Source organism: Zophobas morio, unplaced genomic scaffold (assembly GCF_036711695.1).
Source record: "Zophobas morio isolate AGI-343-1 ecotype UQ-CSIRO unplaced genomic scaffold, CSIRO_AGI_Zmor_V1 ptg000031l, whole genome shotgun sequence".
Lineage (NCBI taxonomy): Eukaryota > Metazoa > Arthropoda > Insecta > Coleoptera > Tenebrionidae > Zophobas > Zophobas morio.
In genome coordinates, this window is record NW_026972136.1 from 3,606,492 (window position 1) to 3,628,538 (window position 22,047).

At 32.2% G+C, this 22,047-nt stretch overlaps 1 protein-coding gene across 1 annotated transcript; it reads left to right on the forward strand.

Moving 5' to 3' along the window:
• Positions 1-4,891: 4,891 nt before the first annotated feature.
• On the forward strand, positions 4,892-13,499 carry LOC135139526 (probable RNA-binding protein 46). The gene is made up of 7 exons (XM_064069798.1): positions 4,892-5,543; positions 12,507-12,687; positions 12,746-12,824; positions 12,878-12,947; positions 13,043-13,108; positions 13,162-13,215; positions 13,434-13,499. The coding sequence occupies exons 1-7, from the start codon at positions 4,905-4,907 to the stop codon at positions 13,443-13,445; spliced, it is 1,101 nt and encodes a 366-aa protein (XP_063925868.1). The 5' UTR covers positions 4,892-4,904; the 3' UTR covers positions 13,446-13,499.
• Positions 13,500-22,047: the final 8,548 nt, after the last annotated feature.

Consider the following 22,047-nt stretch of genomic DNA (forward strand, 5'->3'; position numbering starts at 1 on the left):
ACCAGCGATTCCCGAGATTCTTTCGCTATTTAGGAAAAAATAACACTAAGATCCTCCGAGACTCTTTCGACTTTTAGAAAAAATAACATCAAGGGCCTTTGAGATTCTTTCGTCATTTAGAAAAACATAACACAAGTCGTTCCGAAGATTCTTTTGCTGTTTAGAAAAAAAAATAACACTAAGTTCCTCCGAGAATCTTTCGACTTTTAGAAAAAATAACACCAAGGTCCCCCGAGATTTTTTCGCTTTTTAGAAAAAAATAACACTAGGGACTCCCGAGATTCTAGCTTCATTTAAAAAAAAGATATTAGGGGATCTCGAGATTCTTTCGCCTTAAAAATAATACTAGAGATTCCCGAGATTCTTTCACTATTTAGGAAAAAAATAACACCAAGATCCCCCGAGAATCTTTCGATTTTTAAAAAAGATAACCTTAAGGTCCCCCGAGGTTCTTTCGCCATTTAGAAAAAAATAAGGTTAGTGGCTCCCAAGATTCTTTCAGATTTTCTAAAAAAGAATAATAGGGGACCCGGAGATTCCAGCTTCGCTTAAAAAAGGTATTAGAGGATCCCAAGATTCTTTCGACTTAAAAAATAGCACCAGCGATTCCCGAGATTCTTTCGCTATTTAGGAAAAAATAACACTAAGATCCTCCGAGACTCTTTCGACTTTTAGAAAAAATAACATCAAGGGCCTTTGAGATTCTTTCGTCATTTAGAAAAACATAACACAAGTCGTTCCGAAGATTCTTTTGCTGTTTAGAAAAAAAAATAACACTAAGTTCCTCCGAGAATCTTTCGACTTTTAGAAAAAATAACACCAAGGTCCCCCGAGATTTTTTCGCTTTTTAGAAAAAAATAACACTAGGGACTCCCGAGATTCTAGCTTCATTTAAAAAAAAGATATTAGGGGATCTCGAGATTCTTTCGCCTTAAAAATAATACTAGAGATTCCCGAGATTCTTTCACTATTTAGGAAAAAAATAACACCAAGATCCCCCGAGAATCTTTCGATTTTTAAAAAAGATAACCTTAAGGTCCCCCGAGGTTCTTTCGCCATTTAGAAAAAAATAAGGTTAGTGGCTCCCAAGATTCTTTCAGATTTTCTAAAAAAGAATAATAGGGGACCCGGAGATTCTAGCTTCGCTTAAAAAATAAGGTATTAGGGGATCCCGAGATTCTTTCGCCTTAAAAAATAACACTAGTGACTCCCGAGATTCTTTCACTATTTAGGAAAAAATAATACTAAGAAGATCCTCCGATAATCTTGCGACTTTTAGAAAAAAATAACACCAAGGGCCTTCGAGATCCTTTAGTCATTTAGAAAAAAATGACACAAGGGGTTCCCGAGATTCTTTTACTTCTTAGAAAAAAAAAAGAAAACATTAAGTTCCCTCGAGAATCTTTCGACTTTTAGAAAAAACAACACCAAGGTCCCCCGAGGTTCTTTCGCCTTTTAGAAAAAAATAACACTAGGGGCTGCCGAGATTCTTTCAGATTTTCTAAAAGAGAACAATATGGGACTCCGAGATTCTAGCTTCGTTTAAAAAAAAATGTATTAGGGGATCCCGAGATTCTTTCGCCTTAAAAAATAACACTTGAAACTCCCGAGATTCTTTTGCCTTTTAGAAAAAAGAACACTAAGTTTCCCCGAGAATCTTTCCACTTTTAGAAAAAATAACTCCAAGGTCCCCCGAGATTCTTTTGCTTTTTAGAAAAAAATAACCCTAGGGGCTCCCGAGATCTTTCAGATTTTCTAAAAGAGAACAATAAGGGATCCCAAGATTCTAGCTTCGTTTAAAAAAAAGATATTAGGGGACCCCGAGATTCTTTCGCCTTAAAACATAACACTAGAAACTACCGAGATTCTTTCGCTATTTAGAAAAAAATAACACTAAGTTCCCCCGAGAATCTTTCGACTTTTAGAAAAGATAACACAAAGGTTCCCCGAGATTCTTTCGGCTTTTAGAAAAAAAAAGACTAGGTTCTCCCAAGATTCTTTCAGATTTTCTATAAAAGAACAATAAGGGACCCGGAGATTCTAGCTTTGCTTAAAAAAAAAAAAAGTATAAGGGGATCCCGAAATTCTTTCGCTATTTAAGAAAAAATAATAGGGTAAATGTGTACAAGAGTACGCACTTAGTGTAAAACTGTCAATAACTTTTTAATTTTTTTGTATAGACAAATTTTATGATATGGGTTCGTCATTTACATGTTTAGAGATCAGATGTATTTAATTGTACGTCCCAAGCCACTATATTTTAAGAGTAATTTCAAGTTTTCTCAAGATGTGTAAATTCGCACTCTTAGACAGTTCATTGCACAAGAGTGCGCATTTGAACGCTTATGAGTGCGCATTGCATTTTATGAAAAAATCTTTGTCTCTAAGGTGAAAATAAATGGGAATAAGCGACTACAGACTACACATAAAACGGGAGACCTAGTTTTTTGTACACTAGGGTTCTTGAAAAGTCGAGAAAACATAAAAGTAGAGAGTCGATCGACGGACTCAATTACAATACGCTCAGGAAGTAAAAATTAAAAAAAAATAACCATAACCACCACCACACAACTTGAGAAGCAGTACAAAGTAGTAGAGTTAAATAATTCATTATCGTATGATATGTATCTACAAGACTATTAAACTATGTATCGCAAACAACGCGCACTCTTATACAATACCTCGCTGCGCACTCTTGTACATTTGTACATAACCTAATGTTTTCAAAGTTAAAAGATTTTGATGGATAGAAAGTATAAAACTGTTAGTGTATAACGACACCTTAAAAGCTACAGCTAATGAAAATTATTACTGTAAAATAAAAGAACTGGTACGTACCTTACAAAAAACTAAAACTATGAGCGGTAAAAATTACATCCACACAACGTGTGAACATAAAATCGTCAGTACGACCAAACTATAAACTATATTCAGCTCACTTTTGCACCTTTATCTCAGGTTTAGTATTAGATTCTGAATGGTATAACTTCATCTTATCCAGATGGCACTAATAAGCAGAAATCATCAGTGCGTACTCTTATACATATGCGCACTCTTGTACACATTTACCCTACTGAGATCCTTTGAGAATATTTCGACTTTTAGAAAAAAAAATTATATTATGACCTCCCGAGTCTTTCAAGTTAAAAAAAAAGATAAGAAGGGATTCCAAGATTCTTTATGTATCTGTTTAAAAAACCACGCTAGGGGAACCAGTGACTCTTTCGCCTTCTAGAAAAAAAATAACACTCTGGTGCTTCCGAGATTTTTTTACTTAAAAAAACTAACACCAAAGTCCCTCAAGATTCTTTCGCCTTTTAGAAAAAAATAAAACTATGGGCTAGCGAGATTCTAGCTTCGCTTAAAAAAAAGATACTAGGGGACTCCGCGATTCTTTTGAATTTTAGAAAAAATAACACTAAAAACCCCCGAGATTCTTCCGTCTTAAAAATAAAACTAGGGACTCCCTCAATTCTTTCGCTATTTAGAAAAAAATAACACTAAAGTTCCCCGAGAATCTTTCGCCATAGAAAAAAAATAACGTTATGACCTCCTGAAAGTCTTTCAATTCCTCTAAAAAAGACAAAAGATCTCGAAATTCGAAGAAGATTCTCTAAAAATGACAATATGACGTTTGCATTTTATATTAGGAGTAATATAAAAGTTGTCATTCAATTTAATTTTTTTTGCAAAGATCTGGATGCCTCCGGAAAAACTCAAGGCGGATTTATGGACCACAATTACAGGAAAATATTATTTTATAAAATTTTTGATAACAGTTACTATACACAATTTTGAGGTAATGTCTGCAATGTAATCTGGGGATGATTAAACAAGTTTTGCTTAGCATATTCCTAACACACATATAGAATTTGACAACTATTAGTCCAGTAGTTTCGGAGATAATTTGTCTAAAAAAAAAATCGACACAGACAGACTACAGACAGACGTAAACGGGAAACCTAGTTTTTCACCCTCTAGCTGTCATAGAATGTCAAGAAAACATGAAAGTGGCAATTCGGCCGACGAACGCTATTCGCTCGAGAAGTAAAAATGAAAAATTATAGGATCTTGATTGCTGCCATTTTTTTTGTTGCAGTTGTTGCAAATTAATAAATTGAAAAAAAAACTAATGACAATCATATTCCGTGTGATTTTGATGCAACTTAAGAATAATTTTCGGTAGTACCTCGTAATTAAAAACTGTGTAATGTGTCTGAAATTTCATGTCTAATTTAATTTTTGTAAATACCTTGTCTCGACATATGAAAAATGTTTTAACTTATATTGTATAATATATATATATAGGGTGATTATATATTTAAATTAAAATGTTATCTTGTCACACAACATTACAACTGATTTTGACATAAGCAATATATATCCGGAGAAGAATGTTTTTTTTATTCAGTTGGCAATACTTCCCTTCGAAAATATCTGGAAGGTTGGCTTGTTACCAACGCATTTCTTCGAATTTTGCCCAATTTTTTTACAATTCGTGTTGACATTTTAAAGCGGTTGATAAAAAAAAACTTTCTTTATATACATGAGAATAAAGCCACCTATAGCGCTGTGTATCGCTTTCCATTTTTATACGAGTAAAATAACTGTATTTATAGGACCAGCAATACCACGAGGTAGCGTCACTTTCAACCTACTAATATTTAAGTAAAATTTACGTTCCACTTCCACTAGAATTCACATAAATCAATTATTTGTCCCTCTTACTCGTAACTTCCAAAAACGAACCCATCACCTTCTCCCACCCACCTCCTAATCCCGCTAAGTCGCGTCCTCACCAATCAAAACCCCGAATCCACCACCGCCGCCCCCCACTCCTCCACTCACCATCAACCACACCAGCACCACAGACCTCCAATGCTAACCGCACCGACCAACCAGAAATGGAGCTCCAGGTGACCTACCGCAGCGAGCTGGAGCTCCTCACGTGCAAATCCCCGACCTCCGAACTCAAGTACCGCGTCTTCCAAATCTACGGCCAGAAGTACGTCAAACTCCTCAACCCCACCGGCGACCCGGAGCCCTCCACCGAGGTCTTCGTCTCCAACATCCCGCGCAGCATCTCCGTGGACTCCCTGTTCAAGTTCTTCGCGCGCTGCGGCGACATCTACCAGATCCGCCTCCTCATGGACTTCAGCGGCTGCAACCGGGGCAAGTGCTTCGTGCAGTACCAGCGGGTGCGGGCCAGCCGGGAGGCGATTTGCTGCCTCCACGACGAACACATCGACGAGGAGCACAGGATCGTGGTGAAGCTGTCGCTGAATAACAATCGGCTGATCCTGAAGTCGATTCCGGAGTGGGTGTCGGAGCAGTTCGTGAGGGACGTCGTGGTGCGGGTGATGGGGGAAGGGTTGACGGGGATCGCGATAAAAAAGTCGAGGGTGCCGTATAAGAATTATTGCTTTTGTACGTATCGGGATCACCAGTTTGCGATTATGGCGCATAAGAAGTCGTGGCCGTTTTTGAATGTTGCGGGGATGGTCATTGATGTGCACTGGGCTGTGCCGAAGCTGTTGAGATACGTGAGTTTTATTTATTTTTATTTTTTATGGTCGATTTCGTTTTTTATGCGGGTTTTTTGTTTACGTATAAAGTATGGATGGGTCATTTCGGTTAAAAAATTAGGTATAAAAGTTGACAGGAAGGTCTGAGTTTCATTTTTTCCTTAAAAGGGCGATATTTGAATATTGTAGTTAAAATTTAATAGCCGCCGTTGTCATGACGTCAGCGATAATTTTTTAAAATGGGAACGTTTTTCTTGCCCCATCCTATGATCGGCTACATAGTTTCTTTAAAATTCCTCAGTGTAGAAAATAAATTTGGCAGTGAGGGTTTTTTTAGTGAAGATACTTTTTTTAATTTCAAGTGTTCAAAAAGCAATTTTATTTGTTTTACCTTGCTATATTTATTTCCGGTACAGACAAAGGTTCTGAAGTGATTTTACGGTTCTTTGTATCAAAAAGATTTTCCGAAAATTTGAAATTTTAGATCATGATTGAAAGTTATAACGTCATTGGTCAGGTGAACTCAGGGCAAGTCAGATCAGACCTTATATTGGAAATTTTTTATCGCATGCTTATAATTTATCATCTAAAAATCTATAGATACAGCGCAGTAACTTTTAAAGCAATAAAGCAATGAAATTCAAAAATTCTGAATTTTTCACAAAAAATATTAATATACAGAGTGTTTATAAGAAATTAAACTTTACAGTGTTCAAATATCTATATTTCAGTTTTTTCAAATAGAACACCCTGTATTTTATTGCCGCATCTTACTTAACTTTTTGCTCTCTTTCTTTCAATATGTCGATGTGTCCCTTAAAAATGTAAAAAACCTCAATAATTACAACTTTAAACATATTTAACAAAAAAAAAGAACAAAAAAGAAAATAAACCCTCTGTATATTAATACCCAATTTTATCTACATCACAATAAAGCGCGTATTTTTGTTTATCTCTCCACAAAACATTATAATCCTGATTTAAAAAATAACTCTATCGTGTTTTTTTCTGTGAATCTTTCCATTTCAAAAAAATTTCAAGAAAAGTAGAATAATTTAGCAACGTCGCATCGGAATTAACCTATGGTTAAAAAGCAAGAAAAAAATATACATATATGTATGGTATTTTATTTGAAAAAACTAATTCGTGATGCGTTACACCTTAAAAACAGAACACTCTGTATAGTTGGAACTAATTTTGTTTTTTTTTCTGTTAGTAATAATAATAATGAGATATCAAGAACGCGCACTTAGTGGCTCACCCTGTATAATCAGCACGTTTGAAAGGTTTTTTCTTTTTTTATGCGTATTTTATAATATCAGTGCTGATATTATTATTTTGCAAAGATTTTTCCTTTCTCTATACGTAGATTTAAAATTCCCGCGTATTTTGAACTCCTTGTATACTGTTAGTATCTCAGAAGTAAAAGAAGTCGAAAAATTGAAAAACCGTAAACCTGAAATATCGGAAAATTGAGAAATCGAAAAATAAAAAAATTAGAAATTGGAAAATAGATAAAACGATAAATCGGAAAATCGAAAAGTTGAATAATCGAAGAAAAATTAAAGAATCGGAAAACTGAGGAATCGAAAAATTGTAAAATCGAGAAAACGAAAAGTCGAAAATTTAAAAGATCAGTGAAAGACTGAAAAATCACAAAACTGAAATATCGAAATACTGAAAAATCCAGAAAACGAAACGTTGATAATTTAAAAAATCAGAAACCTGAAAAATTTAAAAATTGTTAAGTTGAAAAATTGAAAACCTGAAAATCCGAAAATCGAAACATCAAGTCGATAATCCGAAGCATCGAAAAGTCGAGAAATCAAAAAATCTAGGAAGTCGGAAAATCGGAAAAATTAAAAATCGAAGAAATGAAGAATCGAAAAATTGAAAAATCGTAAAACTGACACATCGGAAAATAAACAAATTGAAAAATTTAAAATTTTGAAAATCCTAAAACAGATATCGAAAAATTAAGCAATCGAAAAACTGAAAATCGAGAAAGTGAAAAGTCGAAAAATTTAAAAATCACAAGACTGCAAAATCCTAAAACTGACACATCGGAAATTTGAGAAATCGAAAAATAAACAAGTTGAGAAATTGAGAAATCGAGAAAAATAAAAGTGGAAAATTTGAAAAATCGAAAATTTAAAAAATTAGAAACCTGAAAAATCTAAAAATTGTTAAGTTGAAAATTCGAAAATCTGAAAATCGAAACATCAACATGTCGAGAATCCGAAAAAATCTAGGAAGTCGGAAATTCGAAAATTTTGAGACGTCAAAAACTGAAGAATTAAAAAATCGAAGAAATAAAGAATCGAAAAATTGAAAAATCGTAAAACTGACACATCAGAAAATTGAAAATAGAGAAATTAAAAAGTCGAAAAATTTAAAAATTCCAAGACTGAAAAATCACAGAACTGCAATACAGAAAAATTGAAAAATCGAGAAAATAAAAAGTCGAAAATTTGAAAAATCGAAAATTTAAACAATCGGAAACCTGAAATATCTAAAAATTGTTAAGTTGAAAATTTGAAAACCTGAAAATCTGAAAATCAAAACATCAACAAGTTGAGAATCCGAAACATCGAATAGTCGAGAAATCGAAAATTTAGAGACGCCAAAAACGGAAAAATTAAAAATTCGAAGAAATGAAGAATCGAAAAATTGGAAAATCTGACACATCGGAAAATAAACAAATTGAAAAATTGAAAATTTTGAGAATCCTAAAACTGAGATGTTGAAAAATTAAGCAATCGAAAAACTGAAAATCGAGAAAGTGAAAAGTCGAAAAATTTAAAAACCACAAGACTGAAAAATCCCAAAATTGATACATCGGAAAATTGAGAAATCGAAAAATAAACAAACTGAGAAATGGAAAATTTGAAGAATCCCAACACTGAGATATCGAAAATTTGAGTCATTGAAAAACGAAAATCGAGAAATTGAAATATCGAAAAATTGAAAAATCGAGAAAAATAAAAGTGGAAAATTGGAAAAATCGAAAATTTAAAAAATCAGAAACCTGAAAAATCTAAAAATTGTTAAGTTAAAATTCGAAAATCTGAAAATCGAAACATCAACAAGTCGAGAATCCGAAAAAATCTAGGAAGTCGGAAATTCGAAAATTTTGAGACTTCAAAAACTGAAGAATTAAAAAATAGAAGAAATAAAGAATCGAAAAATTGAAAAATTGTAAAACTGACACATCGGAAAATTGAAAATTGTGAAATTAAAAAGTCGAAAAATTTGAAGAATCCCAAAAAATATCGAAAAATTGAGCATTCGAAAAATTGAAAATAGAGCAATTAAAAAGTCGAAAAATTTAAAAATTCCAAGACTGAAAAATCCCAGAACTGAAATACAGATAAATTGAAAAATCGAGAAAATAAAAAGTCGAAAATTTGAAAAATCGAAAATGTAAACAATCGGAAACCTGAAATATGTAAAAATTGTTAAGTTGAAAATTTGAAAACCTGAAAATCTGAAAATCAAAACATCAACAAGTTCAGAATCCGAAACATCGAATAGTCGAGAAATCGAAAATTTAGAGACGCCAAAAACGGAAAAATTAAAAAATCGAAGAAATGAAGAATCGAAAAATTGGAAAATCTGACACATCGGAAAATAAACAAATTGAAAAATTGAAAATTTTGAGAATCCTAAAACTGAGATGTTGAAAAATTAAGCAATCGAAAAACTGAAAATCGAGAAAGTGAAAAGTCGAAAAATTTAAAAACCACAAGAGTGAAAAATCCCAAAACTGAGATATCGAAAATTTGAGTCACTGAAAAATGAAAATCGAGAAATTGAAAAGTCGGAAAAAAAGAGTGAAAAATCCCAAAACTGAGATATCGAAAATTTGAGTCACTGAAAAATGAAAATCGAGAAATTGAAAAGTCGGAAACTTCAAAATCACAAGACTGAAAAATCCCAAAACTGAAATATCGAAAAATTGAAAAATCGAGAAAAAGAAAAGTGGAAAATTCGAAAAATCGAAAATTTAAAAAATCAGAAACCTGAAAAATCTAAAAATTGTTAAGTTGAAAATTCGAAAATCTGAAAATCGAATCATCAACAAGTCGAGAATCCGAAAAAATCTAGGAAGTCGGAAATTCGAAAATTTTGAGAGGCCAAAAACTGAAATGAAGAATCAGAAAATTGAGAAATCGGAAAATAAACAACTCAGAAATGGAAAATTTGAAAAACCTCAAAACTGAGATACCTATCGAAAAATTGAGCAATCGAGAAATTGAAAAGTCGAAAAATTTAAAAATCACAGGTTTGAAAAATCCCAAAATTGAAATAACCATAAATTGAAAAATTCAGAAACCGAAACATCGAAAAGCCAAAAAATCGAAAATTCGAAAACTTGAGAAAACGAAAAATTGTAGTGTTGATTTTTTTCAAAAATCTCGATGCCTAGGAAAAAAATTCAACACAAGTTCAGAACTATGTTACTTTTTAACATTTAAATAATATTTATTTTCCAGAACATTTTCATGAACGGATAAATTTTGATTAACAATTTACCATGCTTCCGATAAACTCAAAACGAGATTTCAAAGCGTTGGATTTTGCAATCTTAAAATTAAATTGAAGAATGTTAGATACGCAGTTTTTAAATATTTTAGAAACACATCACATCAGCTGCTGTCATCATCTATAAAAATTATTAAACTCATTTTTATCGAGAAATGTGCATTGATAAGCAAGTAGTGTTCTAAGGTAGTTTGACCTCATTTGACCTGTCTTAGAATCCCCACTAAATTTTTTGTCGAAACTTGGACCTCTCTTAAAACCCCTATCACTTTTTCCTGATAAATTGGTCAAAAAAATAATCAAGGTCCTAAGACAGGTCAAATTGGTCGACAAAAAGTAATGGGGATTCTAAAACAGGTGAAATTAGCTTAAATTTTCTTAAAACTCCCACTACATGACTACTAGGTATGTTTAAAGATGGATAAAAATTTATATGAATTTTGAAAATACAGAAATGACTTTGAAAAAATTAAATATTTTAAGGTTCGAACTTTTTTTTTCCGAGGGGCAACTACTTTGCAAATACGAAAATCATTTCTTTTAATTGTCTGCCATATTACATAAATTTCCTTTCAAAATGGGCTATTTTAAAAAACAAAATTGACGAAAACTCAGGCGTTTTAGAACTAAAAATCCATAAATAAAAAAAAACTAGTAATAACAGTAACTAACACTAAATAATATTCAAGTAACATCATCATTTAGAGGTAACAAAACATTGACTAAATTTTATTCCAAAAAGCAAAAATATGGTTTTATCTTTAATTTGTGATATTATTTTTTGTAGAATTCTGTTCAAGACATATTATATTTATAAATTGCATACGTTTAATCGAAGTCAGTCCCCAGTATGTTTCATATCAATAATTTATGACATATCAGATCCATTATTAATGCAAAATTCAATGTAGGTAGCATTCAGTCTTTGAACGTTTTTCCTTTCTTTGTGTAGTTCAGTCATAAAAGTATAATATATAAATACATAATACATAAATCGAGATCAACGTCGGTGATTTATTATAATCATAAGTACATAATCCGATCATCCAAATTAAACATAATAAATTTCAGCCCGAATTTACAAAATCCAATTATCTTCGTAGAAAATTCTCAGATGCTAAAACGGCACAAAATTGAAAACAAAGTGGGAGATCACATGGGTCTTATGTATTAAACATTTATAACCTAGGTCAATTCGATAACTTCGCCGGAAAAAATTTAACGACTTTATGATTCTCTCCGGGGTTTATACAACTGTATCTACCATAACTGGTTTAAAACGATTAATTTGAACCTGAATATGAAACACGACTGTAACTCTCTTAGTTCGTAATCAATCTATCTTCGAAACGTCGAAAATTTAAAAAAGTGGCTCTGTTTTATACGTGTGGTGGCTTTCCCCCTTTTAACTAATGAGCTTCTGCAAATACTTCACTGACACCGAGTTTGTTTCTCCATTTCTATAATTCCACTAGGGTCATTTTTCCTTGTCTGCCCGAAGTGAAATATTTATACTACAAAATGTAGATATTTGTCATTTTCCCACTCGGTTCAAAACAAACCTTCATAAATTATAAAGCGATTTCTAGTTCTCTCTTTGGGTTTAGTAATCCGCGACGATTAAAACGTGTAAAATCCGGGGAAATCTGCATTTTTGTGTTCTACGAGCCGCGAAACGCCAGACCATTGACTCTCACTGAATAAACGTTTTGAATATTCATGTATTTAAAATTGCGGTGTATGCAGAAAATCCTCATCCGATTACCATAAAGGCGAAATTCAGAAACCCGGCACTTGGAAAAATACTGGAGTAAACCGCAGGGATAATAAATGGCAATTTCTAGCTGAAAAATGTAAGGCTTAGTTGCATCATTTTGTTTCCCGGACAAGATTTATAGCACGAATTAGAATGACCTAAGATTCAATTAGTTTCAGTTTTGACAAAGATACATTTATTTAATTTTTTTCGTACAATCGATGGAGAAAATGTGTTTCGTCCGTTACATCTTCCCTAAAAAAATATAATGAGGGTCAGGTGTTCCTCTATTCATAATTCTTGCCGCCTTTCACAGCGGCCGCCTCTGCTTTTACAGCGGTTCAACACTCTGTTGTTTGATTAAACTTTTTGTAAACATAAAACTGAGCTACGAAACTCGTGTCCCGCCTTTATTTATAACTTCCGTGTCTCGAATATTGAAGAACAAAGAAACTCACTTTCAACGTATGTTGTTGCTTGCTACAGGATCGTTGTCAAAATCGTTATGATATTCAAAATTTCTTACAATTGTCTTGTGTGGAACGAAGCGAAGTGGAACGGTCAATACCTCACCAAGAACAATGTTAAAGCAGAACGCCCCTTTAACCCGTGCCAACTTCACCCCAAATTTATTTTTCTGACCTAGTGGAATAACAACGTTTTCTTATTTTCTCACGCAGAGTACGAACTTATATTTCACCAACTTTTCGCCCGACTTGACGAAAAAAGACCTCTTCGACGCCCTCATTGGAATAATCGATGCGAAAACCTTGGTCCAGTTTCGCATTAGCAGCAAATTTTATGGATACATCACGTTCGTGAATTATCAAGAAATGGTAAAAGCGGAAACTCGACTCAAAAGTAAGTAATATTTATCTTCACAAAAAAAATTATCCATTAATAATTGTTACAATACAAGACAACTTTGGCCTCCACGGACGTACAATAAACTTCAGTCGCGTTCCCTACGCAATTCGTAACCAGCTTCAGCAATACAGGTACGATTCAGACTTAAAAAATGGATTTTAAATTAATTTTTGAAGTTTTGTAGCCGAGATTATTACAAACACGTTGGTCCTGTGGTGCTACGGAGCGCAGTTCGGGCCACAAATTCGTTGCCTGTAAGTAATTATGTACCGTAGTACTAAAAGCGTGAAAAATTTTCTTTTATTACGGATCTGTTTTCCAGCAGTATAATGCTTTTTATGTGTTGCAGCTTTTTGGTTGTTACTCCGTCGCGAATCAGCCGTCAAGAATACCCATAAATGTGCCCATTTTTATGGTAGTTATTTTGTGGTGATTATACATGGTCTTGCTGACGCTCTTAAATTTCAGTCTCCAGTTCCTGCTATTTCGCCGTATCCGTTCTATAATTCATTGCGACTTCTGGTAAGTTGTACAGTGCATTTTAAAAACGATGTCCTAGTTAGTTACCATCTACGCTTTAGAGTATATTCGGTTGCCTACTCAGTCATTAATGACACTTGTTTGTTTTTTGTACAGTTTCAGTTTTAGTACATTTTTCAAGGCAATTTTTTTTCGGATATACTGAATATAGTCTTTGATTTTTCTTTATTTTGAAAATTATTATATTCACTATGTTTCAGCCACCACACTAACTAGAATGTGGAAATTAAATAAGAATTGAAAGAATTGTTATTTTTTTACTGTTTGGAATATTGTTATTTTCGTACGAGTAGGTACCAGTTTGTAATTTATTAAAAATACCGGACTAATTTATTTATTTATTTGTAATACGATTTTTAGAGAAAAATATATTTGTTTTTTAAAGTATTGTTTTTATTTTTGTGCATACTGCATCAAGAACAGGGCCGTATTTACCAATTTTTTGCAATAGAGTAATAATTTAAGTTTCCTTTTACGAGATATTAAAGTTTCAAATCCGCTTGACCAAATTTCTTTCAAATTTCAAATTCTTTAAAAAATAATTGCAAGTGTTCTGAATATTTTGAGGATTCGAAAAACTTCAAGTGCTTTAGTGAACTCAAAAATACAAAAAAATCCAGGGATTTCAGAAAGTTGGAAGTAAATATCTAAAAATTCGAGGGGTTTATAATTATTGTAAAAAATTCAAGAATTATAATGAATTCGGGTAATTCAAAAATATCAGTAAATTTCGAAAATGCAAAAGATTTTGAACATTCCGAATATTCTGAACGAAGATAGTGATGATTCTAAAGATTTCGAAAATTCTGAAGACTCACAGTATTTGTAAGATTGAAGATTCCAAAAAATCTGAAGACTGAAGATTCTTGAAACTATGAAGACGCCAAAGGTTCTAGACATTGCAGAAATTTCTAAAATTGTGTATTCAAAAGCTAGAGATACCAAAATTACCAAAGATGCCGAATATTCTGGGAGTTGAGAGATTCTAAGGACTCTAAAGATTGTGAAGATTCTAAAGATTTTGAAGATTCTAAAGATTCCTAAGATTCTGAAGATTCTGAGTATTTCAAAGGCTTAAGATTAAAAAAAAAATTGCAGATGTTTTGAGAATTCTGGAGACTGTGAAGATACCAAATCTTTGGAAGATTGAAGATTCCAAAAAAGTTGAAAATTCCAGAAATTCCGAATATTCTACGATTCTAAGGATTCTAAAGATTTTTAAGAGTCTAACAAGATAACAATTTCCGATATTTCAAAGATTTTAGAAATTCCAAATGTTCCAGAGATTTTAGGGATTCCAAAGATTCGAAAGATTCTGAAAATTCAGGAAATTCGGAAGGTTCTGAAATTTCGTGAAATTCATAAATCTGAAGATTCTAAAATTTTTGACTATTTCAAAAGCTGAAGAAACCAAAAAATCTGAAGTGTTGAATATTGCGAAGATTCTAGAGTTAATAAGGTTCCAAAGGTTCCATAGATTCAAGAATTTCCAAAAATTCCAGTTAGTCTGAGACCAGAGATCTAAAAATTCAAAAAATTATGAAGATTCTGATTGAAGATACCGAAGATTCTGAAGAATCTGAATAAATATACTAACGATTCTGAAGATTCTGAACGAAGATATTGACCATTCTAAAGATTCCGAAAATTCTAAAAATTTACAGCAGTTGTGAAATTGAAGATTAACAAAAAGATTTTGAAGACTCTTAAATTTTGAAGATTCCAGAAATTCCAGAAACTTCACAATTTCTGTACATTCCAAGGCTCCAGAGATTCCAAAAGTTGCAAATTTTCCGGATATTCCGGGATTCTAAAGATTCTAAAGTTTCTGAAGGTATTAAAGATTCTAAAGATTCCTAGGATTCTGAAGATTCTGAGTATTTCAAAAACTAAAGATTTAAAAAAAATCTGAAGACTGAAGGTTCCCAAGATTCTAAATATTCTAAAGGTTGTGAAGATTTTAAAGTTTCTGAAGATTCTAAAGATTTCTGAGTATTTCAAACGTTAAAGATTTTAAAAAATCTGCAGACTGAAGATTCCTAAGATTCTAAAGATTATATAGATTCCAAATGTTCCAGAAATTCCAAAAATAATATTCCGAGTGTCTTGAGATTCCAGAGATCCTAAAGAAAGATTCTGAAGACTCTGAAAGTTGTGAGGATTCTGGACACTTTGAACCAAATATTTCAAAGACTGAAGATTCAAAAAAATTGTAAATTGAAGATTTAGATTTTTCAACGATTCCACAAATTCCAAAAACTCCGGATATTCTGAGACTTTAGAAATTTTAGTGGTTGTAAAGATTCGAAAAATTTTGAAGATTCTGAATGAAGATACTGAAGATTTGTAAGATTCCGAAAATTCTGAAGATTCACAGCATTAGAAAAAATGAAGATTCCAAAAAATCTGAACACGGTTCCAGAAGTTCCAGAATTTCGAAAAACTCCGAATAATCTGAGATTCTAGGGATCCTAAAGATCCTAAAGATTTTGAAGATTCGAAGATTCTAAAAAAATCTTAAAACTTTGGGCCTACGAAGATTCTGAGGAATATAAAGATTTCAGATTTTTCAAAGGTTCCAGAGATTCTAGGAATTCCAAAGATTCTGAAAGTTTTGGAAGGTCTAAAAATTCCAAAAATTAAGAAATCTGAAGATTCAGAGTATTTCAAAATTTGAAGTGTTTGAAGATTCCGAAGATTTTAAAGTTATAAAGGTTCCAAATGTTTCAGAAATTCGAGAACTTTCAAAAATTCCGGATATTTCAAGACTCCAGATATTTCAGAAATTCCAAAAAGTTCCGGTTATTCTGAGATCAGAGATTCTAAAAAATCGAAAGAATTTGAAGATTCTGAAGATTCTGAATGAAGATATCGAAGATTCAGAAGATTCTGAATGAAGATATCGAAGATTCTGAATATTCTGAACAAAGATATTGATAATTCTAAAGATTCCGAAAATTCTAAAAATTCGCAGCATTGAAGATTAAAAAAAAATAATATTTTGAAGATTCTTAAAATTTTGAAGACTCTAGAGGTTCCAGACATTCGAGAAACTTCAAAAATTCCGTATATTCCAAGACTCTAGAGATTCCAAAACTTCTAAAGCTTCCGAATATTCCGGGTTTAGAAAGATTCTAAAAATTATAAAAATTTTAAAGTTTCTAAAGATTCTGAAGATTCTGGGAATTTCAAAGGCTAAAGATTTCAAAAAAATCTGGAGACTGAAGATTCCGAAGATTTTAAAGATTCCAAATGTTCCAAAAATTTTAAAAAATCTGGATATTCCTAGAGCCTAGAGATTCTAAGATTCTGAACATTCTGAAGGTTCTGTGAATTCTAGAGGTCTTGAAGGATGTAAATATTTCTGAAACTGAAAACTAAACTCTGAAAATTCAAGATATCGAAGATTTCAAATATTCCAACGATTCATAAAATTCAAAAAATTCCCGATATTCCACGGCTATAAAAATTTTGAAAGTTGTTAAGATTCGAACGATTTTGGACATTTTAAAGATTCTGAATGAATACACTGAAAATTCTGTAGATTCCAAAAATTCTGAAGGGTTTGAAGATTCCAGAAGTCCCAGAAATTTCAAAAATTCCGTATATTCCGAGGCCCTAGAGATTCCAGAGATTCCAAAGATTTAGAATAATTAGGGACTCTAAAGATTCTAAAGATTTTGAGGAATCTAAAGTTTCTGAAGATTTGAATATTTCGAAGCCCGAAGGCTCCAAAAAATCTGAAAACAATGACGTTACGGAGATTCTGAAGAATTATAAAAATTTCAGTTATTTCAAATATTTTAGAAATTCCAAAGGTTCCAAAGATTCTGAAAATTACAAAAATTTATGATTCAGAAGATTCTAAAGATTCCGAGTACTTATTTCAAAACCCGAAGTGTTTCAAGATTCCGAAGATTCTAAAGTTATAAAAATGCCACAAGTTCCAGAAATTCTAATAATTTAAAAAATTCCAGACATTCCAAAACTCCAGAGATTTCAGAAATTCCAAAAATTCCGGTTATTCAGAAACCTGAGGTTCTAAAAACTCGAAAAATCCTGAAGATACCGAAGATTTTGAAGATTTTGAATGAATTTACTGAAGGTTCTGAATATTCTGAAGGAAGATACTGATGATTCTGGAGATTACGAAAAAAATGCGCAGTATTTGTATTATTGAAGATTCCAAAAAAATCAAGATTTTGAAGTTTCTTAAAATTTTGAAGAGTCCGAAGGTTTCAGAGATCCAGAAACATCAAAATTTATGTATATTTAAAGACTCCAGAAATTCCAAAAGTTCCAAAGATTCCGAGTTTATAACGATTGTAAAGTTTCTAAACATTTTAAAGATTTTGAAGATTCTGAAGTTTCTGAGTATTTCAAAGAGCTAAAACTTTTAAAAAAATCTGGAAACTCAAGATTCCAAAGATTCTAAGGATTATAAAAATTCTCAATGTTCCAGAATTTCTAAAAATTCTGGATATTCCGAGATTCTTGAAATTCTAGAGGTTCTAAGAATTCTGGAGCTCTTGAAGACTGTAAATATTTTTAAGTCTGAAGTTGTTAATATTCGAAAGATTCTGAAGATTTTAAAGATTCTGAATGATGATACAAAAAATTCTGAAAATTCTGAAAATTTTGAAGATTCTGAAGATTCAGAAAATTACACAAACTCCAAAAGTCCCGAATTGATATTCCAGATATTCCAAAGATTTCGAATATTCAGGGATTCTAGGGAGATTCAAAAGGTGCTGAAAATTACAAAATCTGATAAATCTGAAGATTCTAGAAATTTCAAGTATTTTAAAAGCTGAAAATTTAAAAAAATCTGAAGTCTTTGAAGGTTGTAAACTTATAAAGATTCCAAATGTTCCAGAAATGTCATAAATTCCAAAAATTTTAAAAATTCCGGATATTCCAAGACTGCAGAACTTCCAGAAATTCACAAAAATTTATGTTATTTCAAGATTAGAGATTCCAGAGATTCTAAAGTTTCGAAAGGTTCTGAAGATTCTGAAGATTCCGAAAATTCTGAAGATTCTGAAGATTCGAAAGATTCTGAATATTCTAAGATTCCGAATACTCTAAAGATTATAAAAGTTCTGAATTCAAAGATTCCTACAATTCTCAATTTTCTGTGTACTTGGAAGAATGACGATTCAAAACAATCTGAAGGCTAAAGATTATAAAGATTTCAAAAGTTCTAGAAATTTCAGAAATTTCAAATATCCTTGATATTCTGAGGCTTGATTCCAAAAATTCTTGACATTCTGTAGATTTTGAGTATTTCAAAAGTTGACGATTCCGAGAATATAAGGATTTCAAAGATTTTCAAAATTCGAGAGGCTCCAGACATTCCAGAAATTTAAAAAATTCCAAATAATCCGAGACTAGAGATTCCAGAAATTTCAAAGATTAAGAATATGTAGGTATTCTAGAGATTCTAAAGATAATAAAGGTTTCAAAGGTTTTAAACTTTCTGAAGATTTGAATAATTCGAAAACCGAAAATATCAAAAAATCTGAAAACTTTGAGGTTACGAAAATTCTGAGGAATACAAAGATTTCAGAAATTCCAAAGGTTCCAGAGAAGATTCTCAAGGTACAAATATTCCAAAGGTTCGAGAAATTCCAGAAATTTTAAACATTCCGGATATTCCAAGACCAGAGGTTCCAGAAATTCCCAAAAATTCTTGTTATTCCGAGAAAATTACAAAATCTGATCTGAAGACTCTAGAAATTCCAAGTATTTTAAAAGCTGAAAATAAAAAAAAATCTGAAGTCTTTGAGGGTTTTACACTTATAAAGATACCAAAGGTTCCAGAAATTCAAGAAATTTAAAAAAATTCGAATATTCCGAGACTGCAGAAATTCCAGAAGTTCACAAACATTCCGGTTATTCCGAGATTAAAGATTTTAGAGATTCAAAAGTTTTCAAAGATTCTGAATATTCTGAAGATCCTAGAGATTCTGAAGGTTCTGAAAATTCTGAAGATTTTTAATATTCAAAGATTTTGAAAATTCTGAAATTCCAAAGATTTCTAACATCTTGAATATATTGCCTGCTTCGAAGGCTGAAGGTTCCAAAAAATCTGAGGACGTTGAGGATTTTTAAGATTATAAATTTCAAAAGTTCTAGAGATCTCAGAAATTTAAAATATTCCTAATAATCCTAGACTTAAGAAATTCGAGAGATTGTAAAAATTCCAAAATTATGAAGATTCCTAAGATTCTAAATATTCTGAGTACGTCGAATGCTAAAGATTCCAAGAAAAATCTGAAAACTGAAGATTTCTGAAAGATTTCAACGGTTACAGAGATTTCAAATATTCCTGACAGATTTTGGAAGATTGGGGATTCTGAGTATTTCCAAGGCCGAAGCTTCAAAAAAATCTGAACACTTTGACACTTAATTAAATAATATGGCCTTTCTTCTCTCCTGTATTTTTGTACACAACAGATTTTTTCTCAATTTTTATACTTAATTCTATGGCGCAGTTGCAAATTCAGCAAATATTGTAACCGTAACTTCTTTTCTCTCCAAGCGAGAAACTGAAACTAATTTACGACTTTCGTCCCCACGTCCGGAATAACAATCAATAAATTCAATAATTCTAAACTTCCTAGACTAATCAAGTTTCCGACACGCACCCCCCGAATTTCAACTCGCATCGATATGTGTCACTTGTGACAGAACTCTTCGAAAGAAAATAAAACTTAAAAGCAAGATCAACACAAACCCTCATTTGCCGCACCCCACATCGACACAGTCCGACTTCCCGCCTCCGCAGAATAACAGGGATGAAATTGCGAAATAAAGACACGACTAACGCTGAAAGCGTTAATTACTTTGATATGAAACAACAAATTTTGCAGATGTATTTAATTAAAAACGTAATTCCTGCGTAATTTCGATGCCGCAACACACCGGATTTTTATTTAACGGGGCGTAAGTAAAACTTATTAGGGTGTAAAAGCGACTCTGAAGCGATGTATACGTTCTGTATCTTTTAATCCATTTAATTCCCGTTTGTGGTTCGTTTTGTTCTAGATTTTTATCAGCTCGCGTGCGAACGCTCGGAATAAATAAACTTGGAAATACTGTCGTGGTGGGTTTGTGTTACGTTAAGTAAATGACGAGTCGATAATTTGAAAGCGGGGTTGGTGAAGATGTTATCGGTATAAGGAGTTTTTAGTTTGTTTGGTGGTGTAGGTGTACTGAATTGCGACGAGGGTGATTACTTAGTCTTAAGCTGGTTAACGACTGAAAGGAAACATTCGAGATGATTGTATAGAAATAGGTCCATTAATGGAGAGACGCTATTGAATTTCCGGGCCATTTAAGCAATAATACATTTATTCCAGCACTGCAGCATCCGTTGCTAGGAGTGTACAAGTCTTGTCCATTAGTGTTGTTTTGCTAACTAAGAAATACGTCGTCTGTTTACACTAGAAATACATGAAAGCTTTGTTATTTGATTTTTTTTAAGTTTGTTCAAATTATTTGGAGAAGTAATTTTTGGGGACTGAATTCTCCTTTTTCTGTTATTTAAAAATCCACGCCAAGATTAACTTCAGATTCGCAATCTACGGAGAATTCTTATCAAAATAACGAATTCTCCGTTCGAATAAAGATATTTATATTTTTTTTTCGAAAGCTTATGCTAAAAATTACTTTAGATTTGTTGTCTATGACAAATTCCCGTAAGATCTTAGACACAAACGCAAAAATTGACCATCTTTTGAAGTATCCTATCTTATTTATTTAATTTTAAGACGAAATAAAAAGTTTTTTCAAATTTAATGGGCGATAACTCCAGAACGGTTTAAAAATCGATCTTGCGGTTTGGAGCTTTCGATTCTCTGACTTTTTTAGTCCTGGGAAATAATTTTCATATTGATTACTTGATCCGTTTAATGTACAGAGTACCATTTCCGAAATAAACGAGTTTTTTTTTTAACTTAAAAACGAATCAACAACACAGGCCGGCATGAATTTGGGGTTTGAATTCTTGTTAGTATTTTGTGATAAGGATCACATACAATTAATATATCTGTACTTATTTTTTTTCCATCACGTATAGTTCAATTACAAAAAAATATGGTTACATTTTAAGAAAAATTAGCAGTACCGCACAACATTTTATTTTACTATTACTTAACTTTTATTTATTGGAATAATGTTAACATATAAAAGCATCCTAGTGAGTTGCGAAACTAAAACCATAAATTCCCCTGGAAATGGTCTCTATTTTGCCTCAATTTTGGACATTTAAATCAAATCATTCAATGAAGACGTAAAATGGCTTCTATTAGTTCCCATTCCCACTCTACAAAAGCAGAGATAATAACTAAGCGCCTCTATTTCACTGATTCATTTTATCTAGTCTGAATCAAAACTGGATCTTATACCGAATAGAAATAAGATCGTTAGAATGAGAACAGGGTGGGGGGCGGAGCTAGTCCTTGCTAAGTTAAAACTGATTGTTGCAGATAACATATCTTCTAAGAAAACAGAGGGTGGGTGGGCGGTACTAGTACTTGCTGAGATAAGACTGATTTTGGCAAATGACATACCCTCTAAGAAAACAGAATTCGGGTGGGAGGGGCTAGTATTCGTTGAGATAAAACTAATTGTCGTGAATGACTGAACAATATTAAGAGTAGTCACAAAGGATAAATACATTTCGAATAAATTTCAAAATTTAAAAAGTGGATTTTTATGAAGCCATTTTTTTTGTTCATAGTTTTTTCATTTTTAAAAATTTTCAAAAAGTGTCGTTTAAAATTTTTAAGTTCTTGATACTTGATTTTA

Coding starts and splice junctions, on each gene's coding strand:
- LOC135139526 (XM_064069798.1), top strand. CDS start 4,905: ATGGAGCTCCAGGTGACCTACCGCAGCGAGCTGGAGCTCCTCACGTGC. Junction 5,544..12,506: donor TGCCGAAGCTGTTGAGATAC/GTGAGTTTTATT, acceptor TTTCTCACGCAG/AGTACGAACTTATATTTCAC. Junction 12,688..12,745: donor AGCGGAAACTCGACTCAAAA/GTAAGTAATATT, acceptor TTACAATACAAG/ACAACTTTGGCCTCCACGGA.